General features: G+C 39.1%; 1 protein-coding gene across 1 annotated transcript in view; it reads right to left on the reverse strand.

Moving 5' to 3' along the window:
- The window catches only part of slit3 (slit homolog 3 (Drosophila)), a 260,950-nt gene that overhangs the window by 114,095 nt on the left and 131,110 nt on the right, over positions 1–15,745 (reverse strand). Inside the window, exon 5 of the mRNA XM_067599833.1 lies at positions 7,489–7,560. Coding sequence (XP_067455934.1) covers positions 7,489–7,560 — 72 coding nt within the window. The remainder of the gene's footprint in view (positions 1–7,488; positions 7,561–15,745) is intronic.

Genomic DNA, 15,745 nt, shown 5'->3' on the forward strand with positions numbered 1-15,745 from the left:
GAATCTACTTTGAAGGTCTTTTGGAGAACACAGAAGTGTTTTTTCTACTGTAGCTGAAACTAACTACTACCCTTCAAAAGTGTGAGTTTACAGATTTGTTACATCAAATAATATATCTATCACAGTGATTTTGCAAAATACAACTGTTTAGCTAAATATGTGACAATTTTTGCAGAGCTATTAATGTTTACTCTATCCTGTCTCAGTTGGTTACTACCTTTATTGAATTAGCCACATTCTGCCATTTAGGGAAGTAAGTAAAGAGCAAAGAATAGATGGGAATTTATGTAAAATATTTGTGGAAGCTGGCTGTTATGTCTTCATTATTCTTTCCCAACAGTCCTTGCAAATTGTTGCAAGGCAAAGTACATCCGGTGGGGCAAGAAATTACATGGTGAAGTGTGTGCACCTTATTCCTCCTGGTGTCACCTTCATTTAAAGATGTTCTGCCCTAAAAATGATGCCCATTATCAATCTTTTTTTGTATATTTATATAGTATATATCACACACACTCTTGCTAGATATATGTCTGGTTCTAGCTGTCAGTTGTTGGAATTGTGGTAAATAACTGAAGGCAAACATCTGCAGTGACAGAGACACACAACAGTGCAGGTCAGAAACTCGTGTGTGTGCATGTGCACGCAGCCGACACAATGTTCTCACCTCTCTCTAAGGCGCTGTAGTCATAATTCAAACAAACGGCCATCCTGCACTGCATTGTGGGTAGGGAAGCGTGAAGCGTGGAGGCGTTTTATGAGGGAGAAGAGAAAGGAGAGGATGACAGGAAGGAGGAAGGTAAAGAAGTAAAGCCACGGGGTGGGTTTTATTGTACAGTTGTATTGTTTGGAGAAATTACACATTACATTTTCTGAACACATTCTGCCAAAGCACCTAAAGGTACTGGGAGTGTGTAGATGTTGAGCATGGGTGGACCCAGTGGGAAAAATGAATTAAATTTTATCACAAAAAAAAAGTGGGTAAGAGAGAGAGAAGGCAGGCAGATGGAAAACAAGGTACAATATGAGGACGTGATGGCTACAGAAGATAAAAAGCATGTCTGTGTGGGCACTGAGGTGTAATGTGAGGGCATATGAAACAGCTGTACCTTATCTGATGCGTCCATGCTTCTCTGTAATCCAACTACAGCTATATGCCTCCCAGTGTGAGTGACTCACATGTGTTAGGATTTAAGCGTGACTACGACTGTACACATACAATATCTGCGGTTGATCACATTTATCTTTGCTTTTCTTCCTCTCTTCACTGTAAGCAGAGAGTGTAACAGAAGCTAACTACTGAATATTGTTGCATAGCTTTCAAGAAAAAAAATGTTTAAATAGTCGTCTGATAGAATCCCTACACATTATGATGTAGCACCCATTTCTCTCTCTATGATTTCAAACATTTTGCGGATTATGCTTCATTCATTCTCGGGTGGGTGGGGTTTACTGCATCTGGCCAGTAGAGGTTGTTGTAAATTATCACTCACAGAGTATGATTGTGTAAACTTTATGTATGACAGTTAACATTTCAAAATGCCAGTTTATGTTTTATGCAGGTGGTTCTTACTATAACTCTGGTGGGAAGGGAAAGATGTGTCATTTTCAACACATGAATTTTGAATTGAATTCAAGTGGAAACTACTACAGCTTGAGTCTGAATTCAATGCGGAAGTATCTTAAAGTGTAACGCCATTGACGGCCATTGCTAATTGACTCCCATTTAAAAAGCGTCAACTTTTCTCTAGAAATACTCAATCACTCTTTGAAAAAATGTATAGAATTGTTAAATTCGGGCCGTCTAGTAAGTGTGCTGGGGGTCATTTTGGAAATTATTGCTCTGTTGATAAGATTTGAAGACTTAGTTCAGACTGTCATCAGCTCTGCATGAATAAATGCAGCCCTCCCATTCTTATTCAAAATAACACAATCATTTTGAGACTGCTCGAGGCAACTTTTAATATAGGAAGCCCAAAAGGGCAGTGACTATCAGGATGATTTAAATATTAAGAAAACATTTAAATTCAGTGAACTGTTTACCCCATGGCCTGAAATGTATTCTTTTTGTCTTATGGGGGTGGAAGTGATGCAAGTCGGTTTTCTGGTGATGGAGAGCTCGCTCGACGCTCAAGGCTACTTTTGTATTTCTCGCTCATGTTTCGATTTGTAACTCCCTGTGTGCAGAAGGACCTTGCCACCAGCGCTTGCACATGACACACATTATGGGGGAAAAAACTGTGATTCCATGGCATCTTGTTTTTCAAAAGGGATTGGACACTTTTCCCTGCTGCATCATGACTTTGTGATAAGCTCAGGAGAAGCGACGGAAGCTTAAATGTACACAGGTGTGGTTAACATGATGATTTTTGTGGCAAGGCGAGGCAAGACAAGACACTACCACACAAGCCATGACATTACAAGACAAGATTAGGTTATTGTGAATATGATTAGATAAGATTAGATACGATAAGATAAGCATCCAAAATGTGACATAGATAAAACCAGAAAAGACCAAGCGTGTTGCAGGAATTTTGGCACATGCTTTCTATCCATTCTAACTCCACATTTACCTTTATCATCTGTAGTTTGACTGACAGCTTGAGTTTAGGGGGATGACAGGACCAATAGTCAGCACAATGTATAGAGGAGCTCACACGTACGCACACAAACACCTACACACAGATGTATGGCATATACCTGTCTCCTTAGGTTAGCAGAAGACTACAGTAATCGTATTTGCCAGCTTCTTGGCAGTTTCAGCAAAGCAGTCAATCTGATAGCAGGGTCAAAGGGGTCCGTGTGGATGTGTGTGTGTGTGCGCATATGTGTGTGTGTGTGTGTGAAAGAAGTGCAATAAATTGCATACATTGCTATAGTAGCCACTAGGTAGCATGAAAAGGGGCAGTTGAGAGAGAAAGATAGAGAGCCTATCCTCTGAGAAACAGACTGAGTGAGACAGAAAGAGAGAGAGACATAGATAGTGTGAGAGACAGAGAGAGAGAGGGAAGAGGCGGTGAGAGAGACAGAGAAAGTGAGAGTGAGAGAGAGAAACAAAGTGAGACAGAGAGAGAGACATATGAGAAAATCAATGCTGTGTCCACCAGGGACAGAATGTCATGAAGTTTTTTTACTCTGTGGTATAATGGAGGGCTGGAGCCTTTTACTGCAGGAGTCACCTTGTCTAATGGAGGGAAGAATTGAGGGATGGAGGGAGGTGAAAAAGAAAAAAAAGAGGGAAACTGTGAGAAAAAAGCGGGAGAGAGGGGAATTTAAGGGAGCAGCTAGTTGGAGGGAGCTGGGAAATAAAAGGATGGTAAAGAAGAAGGAAGAATGGAGGACAGATTGAACAATATAGGATGGAGAGCAGAATTAAAAAAACGGGGAGGAAAGAGAGAAAAAAGAGAAATGCCAGGAAGAAAAGAGAGAAAAAGCTGGACATATAAGAGGGAAAGGAAGAAGACTGAAGGATGGCAAAATTGTTGGATTGTTGGAATATATGATGATGAATATATGATGCAGGGTGAAGGGAGAGAAAGATAGAGGGAGGAGGACAGGGAACGGGATGAGATTTGAGGGGGAGGAAAGGAGTAAAGACAGTGTAGAAACTAAAGAGAGGAAAGGAGGATAGGGAAGAGGAAGAGCAGGTGCTGTAAGACGTCAAAAAGGATGGAGGAAGAAATGACTGATTTTATCACCAAGTCCTTCAAATTAAGGTTGTTTGACCATGCACTCCAAAACGACCCATAGGTAGATTTTCTAATCAGCATTAACGGACAGGACATCATTTATCTGTGCTTTCCAAAAGCGTTCAAATCACTGTTTGAAACTAATTATGTTTTATGGTGTGACAACGCTAAAGTTAAAATGATAACTTGAAACGTGGTGCGGGTTAAATTTACTACTTCCTCAAAGTTAGGCAACCTTAATCATCATGGCAATCATAGTTACAGTTTTTAAAAAACTGTCCTGACTCGCAGTTGGAAACTGCTTCGCGGTTGGAATGGCAGTCTACTGCAGCAAGGTCTACTAAGTCCACTTTTTGTAAGTTAGGATCTAACCAACCACCCAACCTGAAATTTGTCACCTTATATAGACGTCATCTGAACTCATTGATGGCGTAACTCGAACGTAACTATAGCTCATTTCTGGCAACTGACATTACGACCTATTGTGTCGTTTTTCTTGGGAGGAAGCAAAAAAAGGCAAGAAAAGTAAAACGATCCACTTTGTAGGTCAAAGCAATTCAGTGCAAAACATTTTAACGGGGGCAGAAAGAATTTTACCGTCAATTTTGATTGATATGACTTTATAGCTTTGGCAGAAAGTGAAGAACCATGTCTGGTGTTAAAAAGGTAAGGGAAGGGTGCAATAGTTTAGAGTGGGAAAGTGGAGTGGAGTGTAAAGTGCAAAACCAAAGTCTCAGGTGTAAAAGTGTGTTAATGTATGAATGTAATGCAGGGGAAAATATTGAAAAAGAGCCTGCATGCTCAGCAAACCTTCCCCTGATAAAAACAGGTTAAAGAAATAAAAACAGTGTCTAAGTTGGTGTAACATCTTGACTTGGACTAAGATGTGATGCTCTGTATTAGTTCACTTTCTGGCACTGAACTTCAAATGGTTGTGAAATACTTCAGTGAGTCTAAGGTCAGAGAGGCAAGGTGGTGTGTGGCGTTTAGTTTGGATTGTGGCCTGTGTAAGAAGGTAGAGTGGATTAGATTATCAGAGGCCAACCTGAACTCAAAGGTTTGGAGCACAGCCATGGGAACTGACACTCGCTCACTTACGTACACACACAAACACACACACACACACACACACACAGCAGAATGGAGCACAGAGTACAGACACTTTCAGGTCCATTTAACTTAAGAGTAATAATCTCCTGTGGACTTTGGCGGCCATATTGAATTTACATCACACAGGGGAGAGAAAACTAACCAGAACCATGCCTGTAGCCTAACTCTGAATTACTGATGTGTAGCAAGATACGTATTAATCAATTCACGGATTGCCCAATGAAGTATGGGAAGCACATACATATTAATAATCCAAAGACATATAAAATACTTTCACATTTTACAGTGAGGCACTGGAAATAAACTGGTGTAATTGTGCCTTTGACTGCTTGCTATTTAGATAAGCAGTGCTGTTGCTGGTAGGATGAAAAGTTGTACCAGCCCAGCCCAGACCTGAGTCCAGAATTCTTGGTAAGTTCTCTGCTGATAAGTATTTTCATTACTTGTGTCTTGAATAGGCACTACTTTGATGTACAGAGAGGATACAAAAGAATGTAAAACCCTCATTGTAAAAGTATGTAAACTCTGAAGTACAAACACTACTACCAAGGTGGGTCTTGATATCAATTAGCAGCTATACGACGCATTAATTAGCTGTTATGGAGCTTTTGATCATAACCCAAGATCCTCACCAGCAGATGGAGCTTGCAGAGTTGTCATGGAGTTGTTGATGTTTAAATTTCCACTTTTTTCCCCCAAGCACTTGAAAGACTTCTCATCCGCGTCGGCTTAAAAGCCAAGGTTCGAAGTTCATTTTTGAACTTGGAAACAGCAGTTGAGAAAACAATCTCACCACCAACATCCATTTAGTACAGCGGCAGTTCAGAACAGTGGGGATTTCAATCAAATCACAATATCATCATGAGCAGAATGGAACGAAATACATTAATAATTATGGTGTATCTATTTCACTATCATTAATCAAATATGTCCCATCTTTGCATCAGTGATTGTAATGATGATTCATTTACTTCTAAGTTCAGATCCATTTTTGAGGACGTTTTAATCTTATTCACCCCGTATGTATAGTCACCCTGCCCAAGATCATGTTTATTATATGTGACACATCTTTTTTTTTAAAAATGTGCTTATTATTATTTCTTCACATTGCAACTAAATCACTACAAAAAACAATCTGTGTATTAGATCAAAATCATCTCTGTCTCCCCTCTATCTATCTCTCTCTTTCTTTCTAATTTAGTCACAGAACATTGTTTTTTTTTTCTGTCTGTCAGCAGCTCTAGTAGTGAAATAAGGCTTGGGGAGCATCCAGAATAATGGGTTATTATCTTTTTGCATCTTGTAGTTATTATGCTCTGCTCTGTTTTTCTATCCCGTTCTCGCTTCTTCTCTTTGTCATGTCAGTCATGACTGATAAAACACAACAGCAAACTTTAATTTACACTGAAGATTTGTTGAGTGAATCTGCTTCTTTTTTTTTCCAGCACTATCCAGTTTCATTGTCACATAACGTTAAAGAACCTGAACTTCAGCCACCATCTGCTGCTGGTCACTGCACTTCACAACCACAGTGAGTTCTGTTCTATTCTATTCTATTCTATTCTATTCTATTCTATTCTATTCTATTCTATTCTGTTCTATTCTATTTTATTCTGTGCCTTGTATTGAACTTTCTATCATTGAGGACGTTGTCTACCCCCAAGAGTCTGTCTAGGATTCTTCTATGCATCAGGCAGGATTGATCAGCCGTTATTGATGAGAAGCATTGATTAGGCAGCGTATTGATCACACTATTGGTGATTAGGACGTCATGAATAAATGACAGGAGGGTATCGAGTGTTTGACGTGAGGACAAAACCTTCCCTGGACAGGAGCAGGAGGAGAAGAGAGGGAGAGGAGGAAAAAGAAAAAGAAGAAGTAGATGAAGATGAGAGAAGTGGGAATATAGGGGGAAGTGGAAGAAAAAGTAGAGAGGGAGGTGCAAGGAGGAAGTGGGAGGAGGATGAGAAGAGGTGATGAAAAGCAAAATGCTGAAGAGGGCAAGGAGGTGCAGGGAAGATGGAAATAACAGATGAACCTTGTGGAACTGGAAAATATGTCAACGAGTTTCATTTATAAAAGAAAAAATAGGGCTTAGGACAACATTTAAAGAGAAAACTTGTGATTCAAAATCAGGTGGTTTAAAGCCATATAGAAAATACACTGACTTCCTCAAATTCTATTATAGACAATCTAAAATGGACACGGTAGATAGGTTCAATTCATGCATCATCAGCATCATGTATCAGGCTTAATAATCACATTTTCCCCTTTTTTTCCCTTTAAGTATCTTTGATATGGGATGAAAAAACATCCTATTACATACATTTTACAGTTTCAGTATCTAGTTCTTCATTGAAGCTATATTTGAAATGTCTCGGGCATCATTTTTTACACATTTTCCCAACATATCTGGCATCTTTGGAGAGTTTCAGATGTCCACTACAATTTAAAAAGAAGTGATGCTTCATTTATGCACAGCATGAGTTTGGGTCAGTAAGATTTAAAGCGTTAAAAGGAATTTTTAAAAGAGTGTTGAACATTACTTGAAAATAATTTTAAAAAAAGAGGCTGAGTAACACGTAAAACGGAGAAGGGCTTTGATAGAAATGAAGGCAGGGACGAGGGACGAAGAAGAGATGAGATAGAGGGAAGAAAAAGGAGAAGAAAGAAATGGAGTAATTGTGCTTACAGGTTCTTGACACTGGTGATTCCTCTGAAAGCTTTCCTCGGAACCGCCTGAATCTGGTTCTCACTGAGGTCTCTGGGGAGAGAGAGAGAGAGAGAGAGAGAGAGAGGACATTAGTTGAGGTATTCCAAGCACTCAAAGATATATGGAGTCAAATGATAAACAAAACCACAAACATTTGATCTACGTCACAAACACGCACGCACACACAATCACACACGCACACGCACGCGCACACACACACACACAGCCAATTACAGAACAAAGGCACAGAAGGAGAAAGAGATGGATAGAGGGAGAGAGAGAGAAGAGAGAAAGGATGATATGACATTTATGATCAGTGGAACAATTTGGTCCAAAGAGCTTCAAAGACAAAAAGAACTATCAGAAACACTGCTGGCATGAGTCCATCTACTGCCTTTAAGTGTGTGTGTGTGTGCATATACGTGTGTGTGTGTGTGTGTGATTAATGGAAAGGCAGTGGTGGATAAAGAAAGGGGATAGAGGAGAAGAGAGAATCAGAATTAAAGAACGGTGTGTGTGTGTGTGTGTGTGTGTGTTCGCATGTTTTTAATGTAAAGTCCTCCAACAGCATGCAGCGTTGTTCTGGTGGAAAAATAATGCCCTCACATTCACTCTGAGAAACCCGAGAACACACACACACACACATTCTAACACCACTATCACGCAACATATTTATTTTTTCTCCCTCTCAGTGATGACTCTCTTCCTCTTTCTCTTTTACACACACACACACACTGAACACAGCAGCACATACAACAGCCTTTTCTTTTTTTTTTCCCCTCCCTCTGTAATGAATACCTATATGAGCTAAATGATTTTTGACATGACACAACAGCCTGGCCTTAACTCTATTAGTGTTGTTTGTTGGGTAGAAGGCCTGACAGGCACGCAGGGCTCAGGAAGCACAATCTAATTAGAGAGAGAGAAGAAGAGGTATGAAATATCAGACAAGCTAATCACCCTATATTCCTGCCAGTCAAGTCTCAGTTGGATATACACACAAGCTCACATACTGTCCACACATGTGCTAACAAAGCCAATCAGCGGCAGCACACAAACGCATGACCATGCATGTTAGATCGTCGACAAGCACCGGGATAACGACAACAACACACACATGCTATAAAAGAGCAACAGACCTCTGCTTGACTTTCCTCTTTGACCTTGACACACACACACACACACACACATGCTGACACACACAAATATACACAGCATGGAAATCTGCCAGCCTCTCTGTGGAGAAAGGTAATTATGTACCAACCATATTCATAACATTTCCCTGTCACACAGTTAAAAAAAACCTCTTATTGGTCAGTTTTCACAGACAGACAATCACACACACTCACACACATTAACCTTGGAATGAACATTCAGTCACACACACATAAACCCTCCAATACATACTGTATATGCTTACAGCTTATGCTTGTAAATGCAATGTTCAACATGAACGTTTTGGCTCACCTGCCAAGGGGACTGGTAGATAAAAAAAATACAACGGCCAAACATATTTTTTCAAAATAATAAATTGCCTTTTTGTGTCACATATACATTTGTTTCAGTACATTTCTTTAAGATGATAAGGTATTATATTGAATACTGTAGCTAGCAGCAGACCGGCAGCAAGTGACAGTTTAATAGAGAGCTGCAAAGTCAAGTAGCTGATGTCCCGCACGGTAAACAGTGCTCTGAAACTAGGAGTGCTCGAGACATGTATAAAAAACACATAGGGTGCACGTGTCCACACTGTATAGGGACAAACATGAGTAATTTCCTCCCGGCCGTTATGCAGTGTGACGGATAGTCTTCCGAGATTTACTCGCCAAACAGAAAATCTACCCACGTTTGGCGCTTGGCGCGCATTAATTTCGGACACTACGCTGTCTAATTTACACTCACGTACACATTTGCGTACACAGGAGGAAAATTGGTTGTGCATTACTCCGAAGCCAATCAACTTCTATTAGAGCTGTGAATGTTAATTGGCGAGCCGTGCTTTGAAAACAGAAAACTAATTTCCTCAAACTAACAAGGTTTCATCGTTTTGGATGTTTCCCTTTTCAGCTCTGTATGTTCTGGCTCATTCCTTTTTGTTTGACAAGAGATGAGCGTTCCTCGTTTTCTCTCCCCAGGCCTTGATGGGAAAAGTATGTGTCTGGCATTGTATACTCTTTAGGCAAAGAAAACATGTGCTTTTATGTGCAATATTGCTAAGCGCTTGCAGTAACGAAGGAGCATAAAAAAGGCAAACATTTGACAGACAGGAATGGTATTATGATATTTTAATGTGCTGCACAGCCGGAAAATATTCCCTTGTGTTTACACTTCTTGTTTTGAGGGTTTTGACACTTTTTGGGTAGGGATGGGATTCTTCATAAGGGAGGTTTTCTTTCTTTTCTTTTTTTCTTTGTTACTCCCATGCTGACGTTGACGGAGCAAATAGGAAACAGAAAGCAAAGCTGTTATCACTCTTGCTCTCTATCCCGCACTCCCATTCTCAATCTGTTTCTATTATCTGTCATTCTCTTTGTCTATCTACCTATCTAACTATATCCGTAAATCTATCCTGTTAATTTCTATGATTTGCATCCCTTTCACACTGAGCTCTGTGCACTGCTGACAAAGAGATTTGAGAATGATAACAAAAAAGAAAGAAAGAAAGCTGAAGAACAAGAACAAGATAAAGGGCGGGGAAACGCATTACAAAGTCATATTTCAGAGGAGTTCTATGGCTAATAAATCTTTTATTGTTTTGTTTACCCACCATGATATTTATTTGTTATTTCTTCGAACAGAAGGAAAGCCATCCAAGTCAAATAAAAGCCATTATGAGACTCTGTGTCTCTCTGTCGGCCTTTACGACTCCAGCTGAGTGACTGACACCGCTCTGGGAGGCCACGGTTTAGGCCGCCATAATAAAACTCATATGTCACAAGGCCTTGGATGAAGTTTTCATCATACGGATGGTTACTGGTTGTCCATTTGTGCAATTGGTTTTAGGGTTATGGAAATGTTTTTTATATCCAAGCTGCAACCCGCACTCTCACATGTTGGGATGACATTTTGGGAGGTGTAAACAATAGATGAACATGTTGTCGAGATTTTATTGGAAGCTAGAAAAATAAAAGACGTGATTTTAATGTGTGCAACAGGACACAATGCATAAGTTATGCAAATTGAACACTTGGTGTCATACAAATGTGTTTATAGTTACAAAATGTATATTTCAGCCTGATAAATGTGTTTTAGTGATTAATAAAAAATAAAATAAAGCTGCACTTGGCAAGATCTTTGTGTAAAAAAAACAAAACAAATCAGCTTAATCAGGTCTTATCAACTTGAAACAGAGAGGAACATCCCATTCCCTCTTCTGAGATGCTGCAGAATTGCTGTAATTGTCCAAATTAAATTCTGGTGAGAGGTGTGACCACTGGCGAAACACTGCCAAAGAACAGAAAGTGACAAAAATGAAAAAAAAAAGAAGAAAAAAATACCCACAGCTGAATGTTTTCACCACCTAACCGTGCCTCACTAGATCTGACTGACGGTGGCCTGGCAACAGACGCAAACAACCCAACAACTGTCATCACATTTTGATTCAAAATGTTGCTAAAATAAGTGCACAAAATTGTGTGACATCACATTTTTCTAACTGAGCCCTGCCCACGAAAAGAAGAAGAAAAAAGAAAGAAAACAAAACAAAGAAATGCGAAATAACCAAACTACTATTCTAACTTTGGCAGAAAATGTTGTGTTCATGTTGGACCCTATTACTTATAATAAAAAGCTGATTGAAAGAATAGGTCAGAGCCTTTTATATTTATACAGACACCTCTGGCTGCAATTTGGCAATGTTTTGATATGACCTTATGTACTGGCAGATATCAAAAATATTCTTTACTCTATCATAATGCATTATAAATGTCTGAACATATTCAACATTCAGAGCTGTGACATGTCTTCATGTAAACAGTTGTCCTCCTCCTCATCTCTCTGTGAGTCATGCCTGCTGACCTTTGAGTAGAGCAAAGGCTATCACCGACAGGAGATTGGCCTGTGATCCCTGAAAAGGACACTCACTGATAGACTAACTACACAAACACACACACACACACACACAGGTACACTCAGGGATCATTTGAATAGTGGGATAGTTTGTACACCAGTGTCTAGCAATCTGCTGCCACGTTTCAATTATTGGATTTAGCCTTTCTGGTCCTCCCCTATTGCCACAGTGTTTGAGGGAGCAGGCAATTAATCTCCTAAAAATTCTATTAAAGAGACGGATGGCTGTTTGAATTATACATCAGTTCTATCAGGATGACAAATTCTGTAAATTATAGTGATACTGATTATGAAAACAGCTGCATGTCTTTTGAAGAATTGGGGGATCTCGAGAACTGGATGGAGACAAGACAAACAAAGCAAAGTTCGCAAAAGTTCAAGTAAACAAAGTTCAGTAATCATCGGGTCCGAGAACAAGTAGAAGACAAGTTAGAAGCAGAGTAAGAGAAAGATACAGAAGAGGAGATGCCTGTTTGTCATAGCTTCTTAAGTACTGCATAATTGATTGAATTTTGACCAAATGTCTTCCAGACTTTCCCCTTTCAACACGCAGACCCCCCCCCCCCCACCGTTGGTTTTCCCCCAGCCAAGGCCTCTCCTCGCTGGGCATGGTGACTCTCTGTGGCCTCTATAAGTCAGGAGGGATTGAGGATGACAGCATGATCCTCCCTGGGTCAGGGTAGTGGTGGTAGTGGTCGGCTTTGGTGTGTGTGTGTATATGTGTGTGTGTTTGCTTCCAGCTATCACCTTCTTCATATTAACTTCCATTATTCATGTGAGGAGAATAATAACACTTGCCAGGTCACCCTTTGCCGCTTCGGATATTACTGTTAACCCTTTAACACACACACACACACACACATACACGCACAGAAACATGCACACAATGCTAAACAGGCCTCCTGTGTAGGATAGTGGTGCTAAATCCTTTACGCTCATGCAGATATAAAGACAGAAAAACATACATACACGTCTATTCTTTCCCCTCTTTCATTTATACACACAGACCAAATGAACTTTTCTCCCAGGGTATCTCATCCTACACTTTTTTTGTGTAACAGTAGACACCAGATATTAGACGGATCCGCCCTCAGGCTTGTCCAGATATGAGCCAGGGCTGCTCAGGCCTGAACCATTAACCTGCGAACAGGGGAGTGGAAACAGGCGCGTTTGATTTGATATGGTTTTGTGTCAGATGGCATCACAGGAGGTCTCAGTTAGACAGAGATGACAAGGAGGCTGGCAAAGGTGTGCATCTGTGTGTCAGGTAGAATTTGTGTGTCTCTGCGTGAAAGAAACAGTGGGCAAGTGAAGGTGGATGGGTGAAAATGTGCGGCATGCATCTTTGTGTGTGTTTCTATGTGTGTATAAGAGTGTTTTTTATTAAAGAAAGAGTGACTGCAGAAGAAGAAAGGAAGAGAGATGACCCTTGGCTCAGCTCCAGGGGAGAGATGAAAAAGAGAGAGGAGAGGAATAGGAAGAAAATTGAGGGAACAGAAGAAAAGAGGAAAGTAGGAAGACAGAGGTGACACAATTTCTTCTCTGAAACCTGAGAGACCTTCAATAGTAGCTCAAGCCTCTCATTGCTCTTCTCCCTGTCTCTCTTCCTCTTCTCTCACTTTCTTTTTCCACCTCTCGCACTATCTCACTTTCTCTCTCTCTGTCTGTCTCTTTTTCTCTCCCTTGGGGGCTGTAACTGCATTTAATATTGTTCCATAAAGAGAGTAATAAATATCGACTGCTGGCTAGCTCATATTCCCTGTGTTTTTAAGGCAGTCTACAGTAGGGTAAGACCAAAGTCATGCAGCAGGTATTACAGCGCTTACTGCCTGTACTGTTGAAGCAATTCAATATCCTGTGGTATCTGTAACCTTTGAAACTATTAAAGTATCCTTTATGCCATTTAACTTATTGTTAAGTACTGCCTTTAAGTCACAATAAATATATGGAAAGGTTTAAACGCCCGGGACAGTAGATTGTTTAAATTTATTCCTGGAGCTGTAAAAACAGAATAACTCTTTCAATTCATATTATGACTTTAAGCAGTGAAGATTCTTATTAAAATCTTTTGTCAAATACATAAATTGAAAATAAAAAAGTGAAACACTTCACTAACCCATGTTTGTCTTTTACTAGACTGCATCCTGTAACCACACAGCAAGCGTAGGCATGATCTGACAAATATAGATGTATGTACATATATCTATTATTGCATTGCAACAGCAAACAGGGAGGTCTACTGTTGCAATGTGGTGTCTGAGTGGAAATAAACCAAACTCAGCCTTTGTATATGATATTCTAACCATTACTGGGCAAGTTGAATAACTATATGTAGGAACTGCTTTGTAACCTTCATTTATCCAGGGAAAATTTACTGACTATAAATGCTGTATTTTGGCAATGCCATAGTAATATAGCTTCATGCTCTCAATACTGGAACCTTCCCATTACAGCCATGGTCTTGAAGTCTTGGCTACGGAGGCACTCTACTTGAGTGATTGTGACTTGTGCCAGCAAACTGGGGGGATATATTATCCAGCATGCTGGCAGTGCATTGCAGACAGTAGGACTGCAGTGTGGGACAATATAGTGGGAATGTTTCTGTGTGTGTGTGTGTGTGTGTATATATGTATATATATATATATATATGTGTGTGTGTATATATATATATATATATATATATATATATATATATATATATATATATACATTGTAAAGCTTAAATTAATTTCATCGCCATATTTTTCCATTAGTTTTAGGGGTTGACCGATATGGTTTTTCAGGGCCGATACTGATACTGATGATCAGTAATCAAAGAGACCGAGAACGGATATTAAGAAACGACATACATTTGCTGTAAAAATGAATCTTGAATGAATCTTGGTGTCAATATTTAGAATGCACAATTTTAATGCATGATTATGCCTCATTTTTGACAGCAAAACAGCTTTGGAAAGCCTTTAGTTGGTTTCAATGGTTTCTTATGTACAATTTTAAGGTACTTGATTATTTTCATTTTATGTTACTTTATACTTTCATTCCACTATATTTCAAAGGGAACTACTGTACTTTCTACTCTACTACATTTATTTGACAGCTTTAGTTGCTTTTCAAATGAAGATTTTACATAAAATGACGTAATGAAGAGCTTATAAATTGTTAAAGATTAAAACAGGGGTTCCTAAACTTTTTGGTTTGTGGCCCCTTACAAAAAATCTGTGTGTATTTGTGTCTCTTTGCCATATTTCAGATGCCTTTGAGTTGTTTGCAGTTCCACCAAAGAAACATTTCCCCTTATATGGTTTCAAGCAAATAACTGTTAAAAGCCCAAAGAGGTTAAACTCTCCAATATTTCACACTGAAAAACTAATGGATGCAAATCCATCCAAATTCAATTTTATGTAACAAAACTATGTTTTTTCTTCTTTCCTTCCCATTCTGTCATCTCAACGCCCCTCAGATTTATCTCATGTCCCTCACAAAGCAGCTCAAACTAGCTCCAATTCGAGCAGCTACAACAATTAAATTCTGCTTATGCATTGAATTATAAATATTAATAATGTACTTTGTTAAATTTATTTAATATATCAGTCACAGCCTGATTTCCTGCAAAACAAGTACTTTTACTTTAATACTTCAAGTAAATTTAGTTGGTAATACTTCTGTACTTTTACTTAAGTATGATTTTAAATGCAATGAACTTTTACTTGTAATTAAGTATTTTTATATTGTAGTATTGATATTTTTACTTAAATAAAGGATCTGAGTACTTATTCCACCACAGTTTAAATATGATATATTAACAACATGTGATAGCAGGTAACCTGTCATTCACAACTAGGCTATTTCATTACTAATGATTACTATAACTCAATATGTACAATATCAATAGAAGTGACTATTCAACTCTGATAGCTGAAACACCATCAATGCAGTCTGTGTATGGATTAACACAGGCCTTAGATGCAGTTCCATTACGTCCAAAGTTTCCAATAACAACCCTGGACCTCTCTAACAGTTACAAGATACAGAGTCAAAGACAATTTCAGGACACACTTCAGTAATGTGGGTTGAGTATAACCGGCCTTGGTAAAACGTTATAGCCTATCAATTTTTTTTGCTGTAGTTAGGTGGCTAAATTATGGCTCAATAAATGAACTTGTTGATG

The sequence above is a fragment of the Thunnus thynnus genome, chromosome 9, assembly GCF_963924715.1.
Source record: "Thunnus thynnus chromosome 9, fThuThy2.1, whole genome shotgun sequence".
Classification (NCBI taxonomy): Eukaryota; Metazoa; Chordata; class Actinopteri; order Scombriformes; family Scombridae; genus Thunnus; species Thunnus thynnus.